General features: G+C 33.5%; 1 protein-coding gene across 4 annotated transcripts; it reads left to right on the top strand.

Moving 5' to 3' along the window:
* Positions 1–634: 634 nt before the first annotated feature.
* LOC106469337 (magnesium transporter NIPA2-like) lies at positions 635–12071 on the top strand. Of its 4 annotated transcripts, none has more exons than XM_022397830.1 (6): positions 635–644; positions 2772–3034; positions 3573–3629; positions 7616–7706; positions 8792–8952; positions 10094–12071. In XM_022397830.1, the coding sequence occupies exons 2-6, from the start codon at positions 2776–2778 to the stop codon at positions 10792–10794; spliced, it is 1269 nt and encodes a 422-aa protein (XP_022253538.1). In that variant the 5' UTR covers positions 635–644; positions 2772–2775; the 3' UTR covers positions 10795–12071. The 4 variants fall into 4 exon arrangements, with proteins under 4 accessions (XP_022253538.1, XP_022253539.1, XP_022253537.1 ...); XM_022397831.1 differs by lacking the exon at positions 635–644 and adding an exon at positions 950–1253; XM_022397829.1 differs by lacking the exon at positions 635–644 and adding an exon at positions 950–1461.
* The last annotated feature ends 8707 nt before the right edge of the window (positions 12072–20778 follow it).

The following is a 20778-nucleotide window of genomic DNA, read 5'->3' as shown; positions in this document are numbered from 1 at the left end:
GTTACGGAAAGTTAATTAACAAACGGAGACGTAACACTATCATAGCTGCTTATAAATTTAGCTGCCAAAATTTGTATTTGCGTCTCCTTATCTTATTATTCGAAAAAATATTATGCATAAACACTATAAATTCCTTTAACAATCTTAAACACCTAAGTTTCTCACTCGCCTTTTTTCAAAACTAAATAATTTAAAAATTTGTAAACCTGTCTGCTTATGGCAGCCTTTCTATTCCAGGTAGCATCCTAGAACAATTTTCCCAACAGTTCAATGTCTTTCCAAAAGCAAGCAACCCAAGACTGAACACAATACTTCAAGAGACACTAGATGCTCGCCTTGTTATGATTTTCTATTCAAAAATATAAATCTTTACGAATATATTCATAACGAAATACTAGTTCAAAATATTTTTTTAATGAAGAATTAACATTTGAGGAACAACATGTAGCTCTTTGACCTATCATTTTCTGTTTTATTAACTCCATCTGTCATATGAAGTTAAGTTTATATAACTTATTTTCCTTTGTCGTCTAATCCAAAAATATTTCTTGGATGAGCATTTAAATTATCGTGATAGTGAATAAAATTAATACTTGTGCTAATTACTAATATAACTAGTGGCAGCACAGTCTGCGACCTAAAGTGTAGGTACCGGCAAGTTTAGCCTAGTCTGAATTTATTATTAATTTAATTTTCTTGTAATTTTAATGTATTTCATATTTTTTTATATCATGAAAATGTTATGCATGTGTAATAATACAGGCCAGGCATTTAAGTAAACTTAAGTTATGTTATTACTTATAGAATTATAATTGTTAAAGCCTTGTGTATGATATTTTAAATACTAAAGCTAGGCTTATCCTGTTTGAACTTTTAGTTTTATTTTTACGAAACTCGAGGTCGAACACTTCTGTTTTAATATTATTACTATTAATTGTGACAATAATCAGATAATACGTTTTACGTTAATTTTGTTAAAAATGTAGAAGAGTAAAATTTATTTTGTGATATTAACAAAGTAACGGCGGTGCTCTAGCCTAATTTATATGATTCATGCTTTATAAATGATCTAATGCAGTAAAGAAATCAATAAACCTTGGCAACACGGTTTTATTACTGCATTAGTGCATATAATGAAATTTTTCTATTGTATTGTATTGTTTTTGGTGTATAAAATATAGTCTTAGTGTATGGGTGGACGTGATTTAAGTTATTACTAATATTTATAGTAATAGGATTGCTCACTTTATCAGGTAAAATATTCCAAAAATAGGGCAATTCTAAGAAAAAGCTGCATATTATTATTAATTATTGTCAGGCCTACAGCTGTCTGAGTAAATCTTCTGTATATTTGACTCTACTGCCACCTATAATTTATTATTCCAGAAAAGCAATATAACATCTTAAGGCAGTTCATACAATTTTCATAAAATTATTTTATTACAAGTTGCAGCTTTTACAGTAAGGAAGATGATTTTTTAAAACAGGTACAAGATTTCTATCACTAGTACTTAAGAATGATTGCATCAGTGATCAAAACATCCTACATGTTCAAAAAAATAACCTTACCGTAAAAGCTGTAACTTATAATAAAATAATACTTAATCAGGAAGTAAACTCAAAATGAAACTATTTATTTTTATAAAAGTATTGGTTTTTGAAAACTTTTATGTAAAATAAAAATCTAGAAAGAACACTAGTTTTTGTACAGTACAAAACTAATTTATTCATTAACCAGTGGTTACTAGTTAAAAAAGTTGTTAACCTTACCTAGGTGTTTTGAACTGCCAATTCTTTTTTGATGTAAGTCTTAAAAGATTCTGTTGAAAATATGTGAAAATGGTAACTCTGTACCAGTACAATTAAAAACTTAACACTCAGTTTATAATTGTTTTTGTACAGTTTACATTTTTTAATAACCTATAGAGTTAGTTCACAAATGGAAAGTGTATGAAGTTGAAATTTCAGCTTGTATGATTTCTGACAAAAAAAAAAGATGAGTTAGAGAAGATATGAATGAAGTGTTTAAGATTGTGAAGGGAATTGACAGTGCTGACATGTCATCTTTTATCATATCTAATAGTGAAAATGATAAGACTAAAGAGCACAAATTTACATTTTGGCAGGGTAGGAGTCATCTTCAACTAAGACAACTTTATTTTTTTAACAGGGTAGTTGGCCTTTGAAATGGGTTGCCTTCAGATGTGGTAGGTGCAGTTAATTTAGGGGAGTTTAAAGGAAGGTTTGGTAAATATTCAAGAGATAAGGGCTGGCTTTGTGTGTTTTACTGTTACTTTAGAATTTAATGAAGTGAATGAGATGGCCTAAATAAATCAACAGGATCCTTTTTGTCCTTAAAATATGCATCTGTATGAAAGGATAGGATTGGCATCATTAAAAGCTTTTGAAGCCAAGGTACAGGCTTGTCCTCTGATGAAATGGCTTCATTTTTGAAGTAGCTAATTTGTGGAATGTTTTTTGTGTTAAAGAAAGAGGAATTGTACGTGTGTGTTACAAGGGTGTTTTACTTAGTTTCCAGACAAAAAAAGGTCATTATTTTGTAATTTTTGTTGTTCTTTTTCTCCCAGTTTGAAGATTAATAGGTGACCTTCATGGGTCAACCAACATTCTGTTCCTTTTAAGTGTACATGAAATTTACTGGGTCAAAATAAGTTTGTACCATTAATGTATACTTCATTAGGGCTTGCTCATAAACATGTTATAGAAAACTGATTTTATTTATGGTTTATAAAAATTTTTTTTTATTTCAGAACAATGGAAAGGAACTCCATAAACCAATTATCAAAAAGTGCTTTAGTAAATTCTAAAAGCAGCTTAATTACAAAGCTTAGAGTTACTAGAGAAGCAGACTTTTATAGCGAAATCGCTCTCGACCACAATAATATTGAAGTTAGTCGAAATTTCTACATTGGACTCTCATTGGCCGTTAGTTCTAGTGTATTTATTGGAGCCAGTTTTATCATAAAAAAGAAAGGGCTTTTAAAGATAAGTCGAGAAGGAAAGACTAGAGCAGGTAGGTTTTAAAATCTTTATTATCGGACATGTAAAGAATAAGAAAAGATCTTTCTATATTGATAATTTGTTGTGATGAACATCATAAAACTAATTCACTGCAACAGGTTAAATAAAGATGAAGGTTTAGAAAATTAGAGAGTAAGTAGATGGTGTGACATTTTTTAATTATGTAAACTAGTAGTCACATGACCAGGGCCTTTTTTGTAATTATATGTTGCACAACATTTGTTTTTAACACTCCTGAGGATGACATGAACGACGTCAAAACGTGTAGAGTGACTTTTATGACCCTTGATCAGTTTTTAAATAAAATATTAATTGTTTATTATACAGTTTCGATTGTTTAAGTATCTTAATATTATAATTCGCTCCAGCATTTTTATTAGTAGTTATAAATAACTTTACAGTTGTTTGATACTGATGCTTTAAAATAGGTATATTATCTAGTCTTGGGAATTTTCTTGTGTGAATTTAAAAAGACTAAATTATGTAATTGAATTTCTGGTCTCTATAAACCCATGTTTTTATTTTATCAGGTTCAGGAGGATATGGATATCTGAAGGAATGGCTATGGTGGGCTGGATTTCTATCAAGTATGTGTGGTTTAATGTATTAAATACTTGTATACTTAAGTAAATGTATACTTAAGTGTATACAAATTTGCAAAAGTAAGTTTATTTTGTGGCATATCAGTGTATGCAAATGTACTGAAATGTTTTTTTACATATAAAAGAAAGCATGTAAGGCCAAAGAAATCTGTTTTTAAAACTGTGTTTATGTTGATCAGTTTTTCTTTCTTTCTATTTATACGTATGTAGTGATAATCCTTTCCTACTGTGCCGACGGCTTACCCTTTTCAGCCACTAGTTCTACAATAGCCTCGGCTAGTTCAATAAAGACACGTGTTAAATTCCCAGGAAGTTTGTGTTAACACATAAAGACAAACCTTCAACACTTGACGAATGATGGAGACAATCACATTACTGGACATATTGTGTACATGTTAACTCATTTTAAATATTAAACCTAAGCACCGGTAGATCAAATCTTCTGTGGTAATACCTGTAAACAAACAACTGTCCAATTGACAATACTATCTAAAATTCACTACCTAACTTGGGAGTTGAGTATTTATACACTGCATCTCAGCATACGTGGGGGGGTGTTACTAGAAAACGTGTAAATTATTAATAATATATGTTATTCAATGGTTGCATGCCAACAGACTGCGCTGCATATGAACAAAGTTTACTATATAAACGTCATCCGGCATATGTGCGTGGGAAATACTTGCAACCCAAACAGCTTCAATATCTAGCCATCATGGTTTATTTGGATATAAATGTGTAGTATCGTTCTTAAGTTGTAAGAATGGCAAGACCACATTTGTACTTCTTACTTAGTGAAAAGCTATTAAAAGAACACAACAGTTGGACTTTCTGCTAATAAAAAGTAGTTGAAATGTTGTAACCTGTGATGTATGACATGCAATAACACTTCAAGTTTTAATGTTTTTTAAAGCAATGTATTATTCCTCAGCTCCACTACGTACATATGAGCTGGGCCCTGCATGACCAGGTGGTTAGGGCTCTTGACTATCAATCTGAGGGGTCGTGAGTTCGAATCCCCGTCATACCAAACATGCTCGCCCTTTCAGCTGTGGGGGCGTTATAATGTTACGGTCAATTGCACTATTTGATGGTAAAAGAGTAGCCCAAGAATTGGTTGTGGGTGGTGATGACTAGCTGCCTTCCCTCTAGTCTTTCACTACCAAATTAGGGATGGCTAGTGTAGATAACCCACGTATATCTTTGCACGAGGACACTAAAATGATGCCAAATAAGTAACAGTTAACATTGTGATTTGTACTGTCATGACATTAGTAAAATGTGCACATGCCATGAATCATGAGAAGAATTATATACTCTATACACTTCAACACAGCATGACATATGAACTTCAAAAGCACAAAATAAGAATACTTGTTACTCTAAATTTTGGTTTTATTTACTCTTGAAACAGAACACTTTCAGGGACCCTGCGGAAGTACACCTAATACTTCATACATTCTTCTTTAGTCATTGTGATAAATGTTGTTACTTGTTTTTCAAGTTACAAAATGAAGTAACAGAAGAAATCCTGGCAAGATCCCCCACCCCCCATATCTAAAATATTGATATATATATATATAGCACTGTTGAAAAGTGCAAGGTAAATGGATTTGGCCTATTAAAATTTCAGTCATATGTTTGATATAGATGAGAACCAACTCGGTAGCATGGCTAAAGTAAAGGATCTTGGCACTGTGATGGATAAGTAACTCAAGCCATTGAAACAGTTCTTTCTTGTAGTAGTAAACCCAAAAGAATTTTAGGTGTATTTCTGTACATATTGACAATAAATTAAGAGAGGTAATTATATAAATTATTAGTTAGGCCTCACTTGAAATAGTGTGTGTGTAGTTTTGGTTTCCTTATCTAAGAAAGGATTTAAAGGAGAGCTAATAAGATGATGCAAGGAGTGAAAGGGTTATCTTACAGTGATAGGTTAAGATCTTTTAGTCTTATTTTCTCTTGAGAAAAGAAGAATAAAAGGCGATCAGTCTAACTGAAGTTTACAATATTATCGAGGGGATTGATAGAATAAAGGTCTCTGATTTCTTGACGCTGTGTTATGAAGATAATAGGACACATGTTGAAGACTTGTGAAAGGCTAGGCTCCAGTTAAACAGTTTTATTTTTCGAACACGTTGATTGACTTACAGAATGGGTTGCAGTAGGTGATAGTGGAGGCCTGCACTTTATGGGAGGTTAAGAGGGAAATCAGTGATTTCCTAAGAAGTAAAGGGGGGATTTACATTTTTACTTTGCCCAAGGATGGGTGTGCAAGGACAACCTTCAAGGACTAAATGGTCCCTTGTTGTCCATAGGTTTTATTAGTCATTTGGTGTGTCTTCTTTTGTCTGTAACATAAATGCGTAGTCAATACAATGTAACATTTCTGTATTTTCATACTTTTAACATTATTCATTATATTTATTAGATTTTTGAATGTTTTAATACTCTTGCATGATATAAAGTTAGAAAAAACGACCTTTACGCTCCGATTAATTGTAAGAGAACTTTTATCTTAACCGATGTTTCACCTTAGCAGCAGCTTCAGGGATATTACATAAAAGAATCTTGACATAGCGGTGGATATGTCACTACAGCTATCAAGGCAATGCCTTTTTGCTAGTATTGAAGCCTTATGTAAAGACAATCTATAAAGTAACAGTTTTATGTACTAGCCCTGAAGAACCTGCTAAGGTGAAGCGTCGGGGTTAAAATGAAAGTTCTCTTATAATTAACTGGAGTGTAAAGGTCATTATTTTAATAACTGTATTATCCGAATGTGGAAATCCATCTAATATGCACTATAAATATAAATTTTTTAATAATATAAAATTTAATATCAAGAAAGTCTCTTACCTTAAATGTTTGAAATGTATAGTGCTGTTATTTTAAAGTCTTACAATTTTGTTGCAGTCCATATCTCATTTCTCTGGTGATGTCCTGTCTGATGACTATGCATCCTGATAATAGCCCTACAGTGTAGTTTCCATTACAAAATGTGCCATCGTAAAGCTGTCATGCCCAAAGTTAGGTGGAGTGATCAATTATTGAGAGTATTATGTCATTAGAAAATTTAGTTATTTCGTTTTTTTTCACAAACAAATATTCTGTTAAATAAGTTACACGAAACTAGGGCTTTCGAAATACCAAGGTCAGCTGAGGAGAAAAATTTCTTAATTTTGAACTGTTGCATACATGCCAACTCTCACGATTTGGGTGGGAGTTTCCTAATTTGGACCTTTGACCCAATCTGCCAATCGGGTTTTAAAAATTGGTCATTTCCACCAATTTTAGGCACGTACAACCAATTCCTTCTGGAAATCTACCGATTTGTGTAACTATAATTAACTTTTTCACACAACAGAAATGTCCTGGTAAATGTCAGCCAACCATTTGCTCTCCATAGCGAAATCAGTTGAGTAAACACGTGATTCATTCTGGAAATCGGGCTTCACTTTCTTCTTGGCCAACGAAAACCAATTATACAAATAAGACATATTTATCATTCTAAACCATTGCTTGATTTGCCACGAGTCACGGAAAATCTCCCACGTGAGAATTTTGAAAAGTTGGCAAGTATGCTGTTGTTGTTCAAAGTCAGGAAATAATAAGGACAAATAACTGCTCGAGGTCCAGCAGATCCCAATTAGATCCAGTTTGCTACCATTTCTGTGGCAGCAGGTGGAAATCGAGGAAAGTGGTCAGAGAATATAGTACTCTGTTCCAGTTGTTTGTCGAGCTACAGTATCGTGATTACTTTAAAGGTACTTCAGGAGAGTATGTAATTAGCTTCCTGGTTTGCACGTGACACCGAATCAGTGGTTGTTTATGTTGAAGATATTGCAAGAGAAGTTGCTACGTATAATACCATGTAATGTATAAGCTTAACGACTGCCTGGTTTACGTGTACTGATCGCAGGATGCTGTACAAATATCTGTTCTTAGAATATTTTTCATATTTATAGTGGCTGTTGGAGAAGGTGCCAATTTTGCTGCGTATGCATTTGCTCCTGCCACTCTTGTTACACCTCTTGGAGCACTGAGTGTTTTAGTCAGGTAACGTAGATGCTAATACTAAGTGCATGCTGAAGTTTGTGGATTTTCTTTTGTAAATTTATTATTGCAAACTATCTCTTGAAAGCTTCAAACACACCGTTAATTAATGGAAATGGTAAACACATTTTGATCCTGTAACTTTACGGTTATAAACCACTAGATGGTCTACGATATTGTACGTTGAAAACAATAAACAAAATGAGCGAGCAGCTAATTTGTTTTTTAAGTTTAAATGTTATTGAGGTGCAATGGCTTCACCAAGAGACCAAATGCTCAAGTTACATGGTATAATTAATAATTGTTCATGCATGATGTTTGTTTGTTTTTTTCCTTGTAGATAAGAATTGCATACTTATCTGTAGGAAAAGCATTGGTTTTGATAACTTTTCTAAAGAAAAATCTGTTGTACCTTTTAATTTGTTAAAACTTATTGTCAATATATTAGATTTGATTGGCTAACAGAAAAAAAAATATATATATAGGAGTTTAAAATTATGTTTCACTGATATTTATAAAATCAGTTTTGTTCGGGTAATTACTTGTTTAATAGTTAATTCAGGTAATTCAAAATATATAAGAACTTAGCATAATAGTATATACTGGCATTTACTAGGAACATTTTTGCCCTTTTTTATTCTTATTAACTCAGTACATCTGAGACTTTTTTGGTGTTCTTTGCAAACCAAACCTAATTGTTTGTATAGTTAGCATTGTAAGGAGTTCGTATACACTGTAATACTAAGAAATTTCTGAGAACCTGTCAAGAATTAACTTTAAAAATAGATTGTTGATAGGTGGAGTTATCTGATTGTAATTACTAATCCAGTATTGACTTTCTAAGATATTTGTTTTTTTATGAATTTCAAGAAGAACTTGTAATCTGATTTTTGAACCATTTTGCTTGCTCATTGCTGGGTAATCTAATTACCATAATAGGTTTTAGATTGTGATGTTCTTTTGTTGTTGTTTTTTGTAAGTATTGTGTAGGTGCTGTAAAACTGCTTTCAACAATTATTTGTAGACTTTTATTATTATTTTTCTGTAATAAAAATGTTTTTCACCTGATATTACTCTGCACACCACAGTGCACTTCTTGCATCAAGGTTTCTGGGAGAGAGACTTAACCTGCTTGGTAAAACTGGATGTTTGCTCTGTGTTCTTGGATCCACCGTTATGGTATTACATGCTCCAAAAGAAGGTAACGTTGCCAGTGTAGAGGAACTTGGAGAAAAGTCTTTACAGTCTGGTAATTATGTGTTTTAAAGTTCTCTTATTTTCCTTTACCATGTTAAAAAAATGCACAGTCTGTTTAGTAGCACTGAAAGTAAAAAAAAATATTTGTTTCTGAAATTATTTTTATTATTAGTTCTTTGCAGTACCTACCACCGTAGTAACTGATAATAAACGATTGTGTAATGTGATACACCTATTGGGTGATTTCATATGCCTAGTCATTTTTTCTTAATCCAATGGTTACTGAGGAGTACTTCAAGTTACTGTATGATGTCATTAAGACCATTATTCACAGGCAGCTGGTCAATTATTACAATGGTGAGGGAAACCATTTGTTGAATATTTTAAGCTGTTAATACCTTCTAGTCTATATATATAGATACAGGTATAGTGGCTGTCTTTTGTGTACTCCACTCTTGATTTTTTTGGCATTGACGCAAACCATTTTCTCTGTTTTTAAGCTTTGATCCTTATCTTAATCTGTTTTATTGCTAAAGATTACTATTCCACAGTCACCAGAATGTAAGAATGAAATGGTTTTTGGCTCTTGTAGAATGTGTTTATTTCAATATAATTAAATTTTTTTCTTTCCCCTTATTTCTTTAATTATTTCTTCTTGTTATTGTTTAATCCATTTCTGACAAAAACATTTAATTCTTTATATTAGTCTCACAAAAAGAATAGCTGATACTTTTGTGTATTTACATTTTAATATGTTCTAAGAAACCATTCCTATTGACTAGTCTTTCAGGGTTAGTATCGCTTCCAAATTAAAATATTACCGTTAACTTTTGTTTAAAACGTAACAGTCCCAAATAAGTTAATGATACAGCTTTAACCAAATATTTAATCAAATAAATAAAACAACTGTAACAAAATAGAACCTCTGATTACATTATTATTTACAGTTAATGTATTTTTCCTGAAAACTAAAGGAAATCACCATGAAAGAAAAAATATTAAAGTCGTCAATATTTTAGACAAATGACCTATTTCTGACAAAAGTTGTTTAACGGATTGTAGACTGTTTAATTCTTTTTTTTTTTTTATTGCAATGATTATACTTATCATGCTGTAATTATTATTTATACGATGCTTTAGATGACGTCTTTAAATATTGAAGTGAAGTAACTTTTTTTTATTATTTCTTTCAGGATTTGTTAACTATGTTATATTTGTGGTTGTAGTGAGCTTGGTGATGATCTTTTATTGTGTTCCGAGGTATGGTAATTCCAATGTAATTGTCCATATTATCATCTGTTCCGTGATTGGCTCTTTATCAGTTATGGGCTGCAAGGGTGTGGGATTGGCTCTGCGTGAGACTGTTGCGGGTACAAACAAATTCACACAATGGATAACCTGGTTTTGCATCTTCTCTGTTGTAATTTGCGTGACTGTCCAGATGAACTACCTTAACAAAGCTCTGGATCTCTTTAACACATCTGTTGTTACTCCCATCTATTACGTCTTTTTCACTTCCTTCGTGATTGTTGCATCTGCTATACTGTTTAGAGAATGGGGAAATATGAGTACTCGAGACGTACTGGGTACTATCTCGGGGTTTCTTATCATCATCTGTGCCATTTTTCTGTTGAACGGGTTCAAAGATTGGGATATTAATCTCGCAAGTCTCAACTCTTTGCTTCAGCGTAGAGAAGGTCCACCAGTTATGATCCATGGAGAGACAACCAGCACCTCCTCGTTACTTTTTGATAACCACCCTAACAGTATCTATGGCGAGTCTCGACGTACTACTCCATTCTCCAGCTTTTCTTCCTTCAGTGATCAGTATCATTCTACTACCACTTTAGCGGTTGGAAGTATAACAAGTGCAATTTACGAAGAGAACAGTTAAGCTCAATAGCAGTTGCACTCCATCATCGACTCAAACAGATGAATTGTGAAAGCCACATTTGCTCCTTCCCTATTTGGAGAAAATTACGTTTTATTTATTTATGTATTTAACATGCAAGTCTTTTTTTTTTACCATATCTTAGTATTATAACAAAGAGGTTTACAGGTATGTAAAGAGTTTCTAACAAGACTTCAAATTATCTTTTAACATAACTGAGTGCGTACGTACTAACAAAATTAATATTTTGTTTACAATATATGAGTTTTTTTTCCATGATTAATCTGCATATTTAGTTTTATAAAGTTTAAAAATAGTTTCTTTAGCTACATTTTAGGTGATGGACTTTTGTTAAATTTTATTTTGTGGCATTAGTTAATTACAGTAACTGAGTTGATAATAATGGGTACTTAAATGTATCCAGTTTGACATCTTAACGAGATGGAGACATTGAACCTTTGTTAAAGGTACATATTTCTTCTTTCATTAATTATTCTTAAATACTTTTTTAGAAGCCACTGCCTAAGCAGTTGCCGACTTATTACTGTGACCTCTCTTTATGTAGAGCTTATTAAGTGTTGTTCTAAACAATCGCATTTATTGCAAACGCTTGTTAAAAGCTTCGTACAATTTGGTAATGCGAGAAAATATTATGTTAGTGGTATTATGTAGACAACTAAAATCTTGCTATAACAATGTCATCGTGTTTCTTGTAGATAATAAGGATTTGATTTAATGCCATTTTTTATTTTATAGATTCATTATTTATTTGTTGCCCGACGTTTATAAGTTAGTAAATAAGGTTTAATTTAATGCCAAAATAAGTTTATCAATGAAATTTTTTTTTTCTTCGTTTAATAAAATTTTATTCTTTTTAATGAAGAAAGGTTCAACTTATACAGGATACTATTGAGAAAAAATACCTGTGATATTTACTTCCAAAATGAAAGTTTAATAAATACTTCTTATTTTTGGTTTTTAAGGAGATATTTCCTTTGTCTTTATGATGATAATTAAACTAGTGATAGAAACTATCCATTAGAATTATTAAAATGTCATATGCTCAAAATATAAATATACATGTGAATAAAGAAGAAAAAATGTGTATACACGCACTTATATAAGTCTTAGCTCTCACTCACTTAAGCCCTGGTTCAAATCCTCATCACCAAACATGCTCATCCTTTCAGTCGTAGGGTTGTTATAAAGTTACTGTCAATCCTACTATTCGTTAGTAAAAGAGTAGCCCAAGAGTTGGCAGTGTGTGTGGTGTTGACTAGCTGCCCTCCCTCTAGTCTATCAATGCCAAATTAGGGACAGCTAGCGTAGATGGCCCTTGTGTAGCTTTGCATGAAATTCAAAACAAACCACATAAGCATATCAGTAAGTGGTATTGACATCATGTACCTATCTATAAAATGGACCATAACTGAATAAGAAAACTTAAGTTCTTATTATGACATGGTTATGCTATTATACGTGAAGCTGCATCTCACATTGTTATAAAACAAGTTACTTTTCAAACATTCGTCACATTGGGATGAAAATTTAATTATATAATTAGCACAACTAAGAATTCTGTTTTGAAGCAGCTTGATATTCAATGTGTTAGAATCAGTACAAGATAATGGTCCTAGGAAACAACTTAATACCTTCAAAGACAAAAAAGTAGGTATGGTGTGAATGTCTTTTTCAAGCTGGCAAAGCATGGTTATATTTGATAATACTTGTTATCAGAGTATTAGGCCTAATATATATTTAACACTGCATTTTTTTACCTAGAACTTTTGGAATTTTCAAGAATTAGAAAGATGTACGATGATAGTATTCCAACCACACTGTTAGTCATATCCAACGTCGATGATGTGTCTTGCTAAATCCAGAGCTCGTCGGGCCAGCTGGGACACAACAAAAACACAGTAGTGGTCAGAACACTATTTATATAAACTGTCTTTTTACAACAACAACAATTTTTATGGTTGAATGGCTTTTTTTTTAAACATTTCATTATACTTGTCATCAGATATTATAGTTTTTCGACACTGATTTCTTTATTTAGTCCCGTATGGATTTTCAAAATTTAGAAGATTGTATGATAATGATATTCCAAATCGTTTATATAAATAGTGTTTGAATATTGTGGATGAACTTTGGATTGAGGGAAACTCGTTGTCGGCAATGGATCTGGTGAACGTAGTGTGTTTGAAATCCTATTTGGATTGAGGGAAACTCGTTGTCGGCAATGGATATGGTGAACGTAGTGTGTTTGAAATCCTATTTGGATTGAGGGAAACTTGTTGTCGGCAATGGATGTGGTGAACGTAGTATGTTTGAAATCCTATTATTATAGACTTTTGTAATTCTTGAAAGTCCCTAAGGGACCAGATAAAGAATGCAGTGTTAAAACTATAATAGGCCTAATACTAATATCTGATGACAAGTATAATTGTTTAAAAAGTAAATAGAAACCAGAATATAACTACAAAATTAGAAGATTGAACATTAGTAGCCACACTCACGTACTACTTGTAGATAAGTTATAAATATGAAATGTAATTAAATACCGAACATTAATACATCATAACTTAGTTGATGGCCAAAGGTGTCAAATAATCTAGCATTTTTCTTTATTAAGAATTTTCAAGACTTTAGTACAAAAAATGTTTCTCGCTGCCAAATATTAAAAAATGTATCTTGTAACTGTTGCTACTACATGTAATGATATGATGTTGAATATTACATTTACTGATTTTCACCATCCTATACTTGTACTTATCTACATATTTTAGAATGCAGTGCATCCATATTAACAAGTGTCACTTTTCTCGTGGGTTGTCTCTTCTTGCCAAAGTAACTTTGATATTTCACCTATGGTTTAAGGTATTGACCTTTTTTTATGATGTATATCTTATGATCTGAGATAAATAAAACTGATAACCCTCTCAATATCATACCGTATAACCAGTCTCTCGGATACTTTAGCCATGTCACCTCGCAGCCAGTGAGATACAGAATATAAACATAGGTCATTAAACTTCTGTACCTATTGATATTTTTGAATGGTGGGACTACTTTGATTTGAATTTTGGGTTCCTTGTAGACTCAGTCACAATACATACATATATATTTATATATATATATATATAAAGTTACTGATAAATAACTGGGGGTGGGTCGGGGCGTTTTCATACTTTATCCATCCAACAGGTGGTAATAAACAGTATGGTAATATATATATGTTGGTGAGCCATAATATGTGCATGATTCTAAAGATATATGTTTCTTGGTTTTAGTTACTGAGTTTTCAGAGAAACAAAATGTGCTAAAGAAAAAATAAACTTTATGATGCCTTTTCTTTTTCCAGTTGATTTCAAAAAGCAACAAAAGCTAGGATTTTGTGAGTGGGGGGTAACTGTAGGACATAACTCTGTGTAATTAGATTATTAATTAAAACTTAAGCATCCCGAATACATTACATATGAGAATGTTACACTCGAAACTTGGATGTGCTGCCACGAATATATAGCAGTTAATATATTGTTGCATCTTGGGTTTTGAAGGCTTTTGAAATCATCTAAAATTGTAAATAACTCTGAATACGTATATAGACAGTACATAATTTACTTTGTCACTGAGTATGAAGTTTTAAACCTAATAGTATTATAACTACTATTGATGGTCATCTTTACGTGAATATTTTAAGTATGACACAAAATGTCACCCATACTTTAGAGGGAAGGATGTTCAACATGTAAGGGACCTATTCAAACTCCAATGTTTGTGATAAAGCTAGTTGAGCAGTATCTTAAGAAGCTGCCATGGTTTCGAGGTTACTAGACAGTTTGAGGTTTCTATGGTTTCAAGGTTACTAAGACAGTTTGAGGTTTCTATGGTTTCAAGGTTACTAAGACAGTTTGAGGTTTCTATGGTTTCAAGGTTACTTAGACAGTTTGAGGTTTCTATGGTTTCAAGGTTACTAAGACAGTTTGAGGTTTCTATGGTTTCAAGGTTACTAGACAGTTTGAGGTTTCTATGGTTTCAAGGTTACTACGACAGTTTGAGGTTTCTATGGTTTCAAGGTTACTAGACAGTTTGAGGTTTCCATAGTTAAGGTAGAATAATAATCAAAGGTACATTTTAAAAAATAACTTTAATGTATAACTCATTCTCAGAAGTCTGAAGTGACATTTAAATGTATGTTAATAGTAAGCCCCTTAATTAATGCGGAATTGGATTTAAAAGCCACTGACATAGCTAATTACTGACTTTTGTTACAGTATGTGGGTTTCTGTTTTTTTTTTAATCTGGTTGTCATTTTTATAGATATCGAATCCTTAAGACAGACATATTGAAAGACTGATCGATTCTCCCAATAGTGTTGTTATACACAGAGATCTGATAAATAAAAAGGCTTAAAATGTTAACCAGTGTAAATTATTAGCCATTACTAAATGCTGTTATGTTTTGTGAGTAGTTGTTTCAGATTTGTTGTTTTTTTTAAACTTTTTTTTGTGTTTTTTCTTCCGTGCATTTCCTGCCTTGAATAACCAGGAAAATTAATTAATGTGTAATATTGTCTTATAGGTAATATTGCTTCATTTCGATAGTTGAAAACGCTTTAATCCAAACAGCACATGTACAGTGTTGGGAAATGAAACCTTAACTCAAATAAAAAAATATTAAAACCCATAAGTCTCCATAGTGTTTTAACCAGAGTTTCTTGTGTTTGTCTCTTCTTTTTTTTGTTTTTTTAATCTCAACTTTAATGACATTACTATTGTCTTTGCCATAAACATAAGAATTGTGTAATATACTATTTTATTTTACAATAAATACATTTGCAAGCAAATTTGCCCCCCCCCCCCCCAGTGGCACGTCTGCGGACTTACAACGCTAGAAACCGGGTTTCGATACCTGTGGTGGGCAGAGCACACATAGGCCTTTGTGTAGCTTTGTGCTTAATAACAAATAAAGCAAGCAAATTTAATATCACACGCAATAAGAGAGTTTTAGTATATCAGATGGCAAGAACTGAGTCTTTTTAAGTATACTAACGCCACTTGTTGTAATGGTGATAAAGTATTATCATTAAAAACTTACGTAACGTTTTGACAAACATTATTCTCTCTGTTCGAATCTAACGGTTACATTTCTAAAAGTTCTTATAAACCGACTTTTATTGGTTAAGTTAGACAAGTGTAAAAATATATAGGAATCTGCTACTGCTAAGCTAATTGGTTAAAAAAAAACACGTATATCTGTAATTTTCAATTGGCTAAGTTATTTACTAAAATACAATGTAATATTTCTGAACTTCTGTTGTATTTCATTGTTTATAGCTAAAGCTGTAAACTGCTGTCACCTTTTTGGATGGTGTTAGGGTTCATCATGGACAAGGGCGTTCGCTAGAAACGTTGTGTCTTAACTTTTTTATTACACGTCGAACATTTGCGTCCATTTATATCGTTTCGTTAATTGTGTTACGTTTCGCTACAAATTAAGTTAATAATAGCTAAGTTAGCTCTGTAAACGTTCGAACAAGTCCTTTCGATTCTGAGATCGACTCTAGAGTGAGTGTCTTGAGGTTTACGATTCTCGCTGGGAAGAAATTCAGTTAGTCTTACTGAAAAATAGATTCAAAATCTATTTAATTATATCAACTTTTTGTGGATTGGCATTGCGGGCTTCGCTATGTTATTAATGTGAGTCCCATCAGCCAATCAAATGAAAGGGTAATACCGCATTCTCCTACTTATTCTATACTTAACCAAGAGTTTCAGTATTTTTACTATAAGTCCAATACCGGAAGCGTGCTTGTAATAAAAACATCATAGGTAGTCATTCTAAAATTGATCGTATGTTCACATGGAAACCAAGTAAACAAATAGTTTCCCTCTTAAGATAAAGGTTAACTCTAAAATTAGAAACAGCAATGCATTGACTACCACTTGGCAATAATAACATAAAGTATAACATTATCTAAAACTCGGCCCCCCCTTGGTGGTAAGCTTGAGGGCTTGTAACACTACAAATCGAGGCTCTGTGCCCGCGGTGATCACATTACAGATAGCTTTACGGTTAACAATAAATTTACATTAATATGACAGCAAGAAAAGCATTTATTAGAGAGGCCACTTTGACCGTTGTATCTATTCTCCTGATGCCTAACTTGCTCCTGGGATAAAAAATGTTTTGCAAAATGGTGTGTACCAATTTGACAAAAAAAAAATCCACCGATTAGCCGGTAGAAAATGGCACGTGACTTATTACAGTTACCAAGGTACACACGTGCCTCACCACGTACTGTCTTTTTTTTTTCCTGAATACGTTGTACAAATAATTTGTGTACGTGAATCATTCACTTTTTCCAGATGAAAAAAAAATGTTTTTGTAATGTTGTGTATTGTTGCCGATGGCTGTTTGAATTAAGAACTTTAACTCGTTAGTGTGAGAAGTAAATGTCCTATTTATCAGGAAAAAAAATTACATTTGGATAGCTGATTAACCGGTGCCTCCAGAATGGGCTTACCATTAGACCAATGTTCTTGATCCTTTGTTCCATACAGAATTACCGGCTTTGTTTTGTAAATGAGGCCAACGTGGTATTAGTTCACCAAGATAGCACTCCTAGTCATACCTTCCATTCAACCATCACATTCCTCAAATAAATGGGGGAACAGAACGGGTATTCAACACGAAGACATATCAGTGGACATGCCTGGTGGTGACGAATTATCTCATAGGTGGCTCTGTAGCACCTGTCCATCTCTGACTGTCTCCTGAGGCATCTTTTAGGCAACCCTCTACTTGGTTAGTGCCTGTGGGTTCGTTCTGGAACTTGAAATCAAGGACAGTGATGTGATGCGTGATATACATATATATATACTACAAGGCCATGGTGAAGAATTTTGCTAATAAGCAGTTGGTGTTCCCCCAGTGCTGCTGAGGCTTGTAATGCGTGATAGAGCTGTGATTGGAGTCAGGGGTTTTTCCTAGTGTGCAGTTGACCACACATTGTGCACCTGTAAATATATTTCTGCAGTTGAAAATCCACCTATATAAGTAAGTTCAAGTGGATAAATATTAAATATTATAAAATTCCATTCTAGAGTTGATAAATAAATGTATTTACGAGAATATTCTTATTTTTTGGATCATTCGTTACTAGGCCTGTATATATATGAGGTGCAATAAGGCGTCATGTATTAAAAAATGATGAAGTTCAAATATAATTGTGCAGTTGAAAAAAATCCCTAAAAAAAAGCTGTGTTTGAAGTAGATAAAGTACATCCTGTGACCAGTTTTAAACAGGTGTTTTGTATATATATTGTCTTATATAATTGTGTAGCAACCGTATTGATCATTGGCTTTGTATAATCCAGGATGAAACAGCTAAGACTTTGCAGAGATTATAATCATGTGACGCTCTTCAACTCTGTTTGCTGCTGGAACTTTCAATGCATTGGCGTCTTTGGTAGTTCTGGTTATCATGGTGTTAATTTGACTAATCAAGTTGAGTTGTCTGTCAAGGATTACCCCCAGGTCCTTCAGAAGGATAGCAATGCCCGCAAAGGATAATGATGGTTTGCCCTCATCAGCATGTCTATTGTTAAAGATACATAATATAATTGTGGCTTTGGCAAGCTTGATAACCATTTCTATGTCATGCGGAATTTGCTCACCCTTCTTAAAGATGTTTGCATCTTGCTTTTGATTTCGGCTTTACTAGAGCTCCTGTTGTACAACAGAATTTTGTCAGCAAAGGTCAACACATGCAATCTGGTTGGACTGTCAGGGTGAGCTATATTCGTGGTGTATATTTTGAAGAAGACTGGAAAGGGTGGTGATCCTCGAGACAAACCTTTGGTCGTGGGTATACAGTTTAATTGCCAGCTTCCACGCTTTATTATGCATCTTCTTGTAGTTATTGCAGCTACGACCATCTTACACATGTTGCAGTGATTCTTATTCTGAGCAAAATGGACAGTTGGACTTTACTGTAGGCGTTTTTTAAATTTAAAGCTACTGCCAAAATGTGCTGACCAGCTTCAAGGCCTTCCAATTTATCAATAGCGAATTCATCAACACTGAACCAGGTCTTTCTTCCACTGCAATAGTCACACTTCCAGAATGTGCTGACCAGCTTCAAGGCCTTCCAATTTATAAATATGGAATTCATCAACACTGAACCAGGTCTTTCTTCCACTGCAGTAGTCACACTTCCAGAATGTGCTGACCAGGGCCTTCAAATCTATCAATAGCGAATTCATCAACTGATCCCGGTTTATTTTCCACTGCAATAGCCACACTGCTAAAGTGTGCTAACCAGCTTCAAGGCCTTCCAATTTATCTATAGGGAATTCATCAACACTGATCTAAGTTTTTCTTCCACTGCAATAGCCATCTACTGATGACGGTGTTAGTGACTCAATCTGATAGCCACTGTTTTCTAGTTACAGCCTTCTCTGGATCTTACCATTAATCTTTCATGGACATTGTTTTCTAGCTACAGCCTTCTCTGGATCTTACCATTAATCTTTCATGGACATTGTTTTCAAGCTATAGCCTTCTCTGGGATCTTGCCGTTAATCTTTCATGGACATTGTTTTCAAGCTATAGCCTTCTCTGGGATCTTACCGTTAATCTTTCATGGACATTGTTTTCTAGCTACAGCCTTCTCTGGATCTTACCATTAATCTTTCATGGACATTGTTTTCAAGCTATAGCCTTCTCTGGGATCTTACCATTAATCTTTCATGGACATTGTTTTCAAGCTATAGCCTTCTCTGGGATCTTACCATTAATCTTTCATGGACATTGTTTTCTATCTACAGCCTTCTCTGGGATCTTACCGTTAATTATTCATGGACATTGTTTTCTAGCTATTGCCTTCTCTGGATCTTACCGTTAATCTTTCATGGACATTGTTTTCTATCTACAACCTTCTCTGGGATCTTGCCGTTAATCTTTCATGGACATTGTTTTCTAGCTATTGCCTTCTCTGGATCTTGACGTTAACCTTTCATGGACATTGTTTTCTATCTACAGCCTTCTCTGGGATCTTACCGTTAATTTTTCATGGGCATTGTTTTCTAGCTACAGCCTTCTCTGGGATCTTACCGTTAATCTTTCATGGACATTGTTTTCTAGCTACAACCTTCTCTGGGATCTTGCCGTTAATCTTTCATGGACATTGTTTTCTAGCTACAACCTTCTCTGGGATCTTGCTTTTTGAAGTTAAGCACAAAGCTATACAATGGGCTATCTGTGATCTGCCCACCACGGGTATCGAAACCCGGATTCTAACGTTGTATGTCCGCAGACATACCGCTGAGCTACTGGGGGGCTGGAACAAAGTAGTTTTTAAGATATATTTATTATAGGGGATTTCTTTATAACAGCCCTCGATGGCTCAACGGTAAGTCTGAAGGCTTAATTTGAGTTTCGATACTAGAAGCAGAAATTTTACAGAGTATGTAGTATCCACAAAATTAAATACCTAATTTATATACTAGCTGGAGTACCCGTAACCTGGACGAAAGTTATGTAAATTCATGATTAATGAAAGGTTATCTTACGACATGGAAAGATACTTCCCTTATATGTAATTGTAAAAAACGTAAAAACGCTCGTAAAAACTGTAAAACACAAGATGTGAACCTGCAAACTTTCACGTGTCTTCCACATGCACCCAATAAACCTTCATGTCAAATTTGGTGAAGATCCGTCAACAGGGGGCAAAGTAGTGGTAAAAAAATGCCCATAAAAACCACAAAATGCAAAACTGAAAACTTGTATGTACCCACGCATGAACCTAATTAATCTCCATATCAATTTTGATGAAGATTCATCCACTCACTGCGAAGTAGTTACATGGACAGACAACAGACAGTACTATTATATTTATATAGAAGTTTGTTTGTTTTGAATTTCGCGCAAAGCTACACGAGGGCTATCTGCGCTAGCCGTCCCCAATTTAGCAGTGTA

Source organism: Limulus polyphemus, unplaced genomic scaffold, assembly GCF_000517525.1.
Source record: "Limulus polyphemus unplaced genomic scaffold, Limulus_polyphemus-2.1.2 Scaffold3429, whole genome shotgun sequence".
Taxonomy (NCBI): Eukaryota; Metazoa; Arthropoda; class Merostomata; order Xiphosura; family Limulidae; genus Limulus; species Limulus polyphemus.
Note: the sequence above shows the minus strand (reverse complement) of the source record. Positions and strands in the feature narration are given on the sequence as shown.

Excerpts from the sequence above, each read along its gene's own strand:
- LOC106469337 (XM_022397830.1), top strand. The coding sequence starts at position 2,776 with ATGGAAAGGAACTCCATAAACCAATTATCAAAAAGTGCTTTAGTAAAT. Across the intron at positions 3,035-3,572 it reads AGAAGGAAAGACTAGAGCAG|GTTCAGGAGGATATGGATAT; the intron begins GTAGGTTTTAAA and ends TTATTTTATCAG. Across the intron at positions 7,707-8,791 it reads GCACTGAGTGTTTTAGTCAG|TGCACTTCTTGCATCAAGGT; the intron begins GTAACGTAGATG and ends TGCACACCACAG.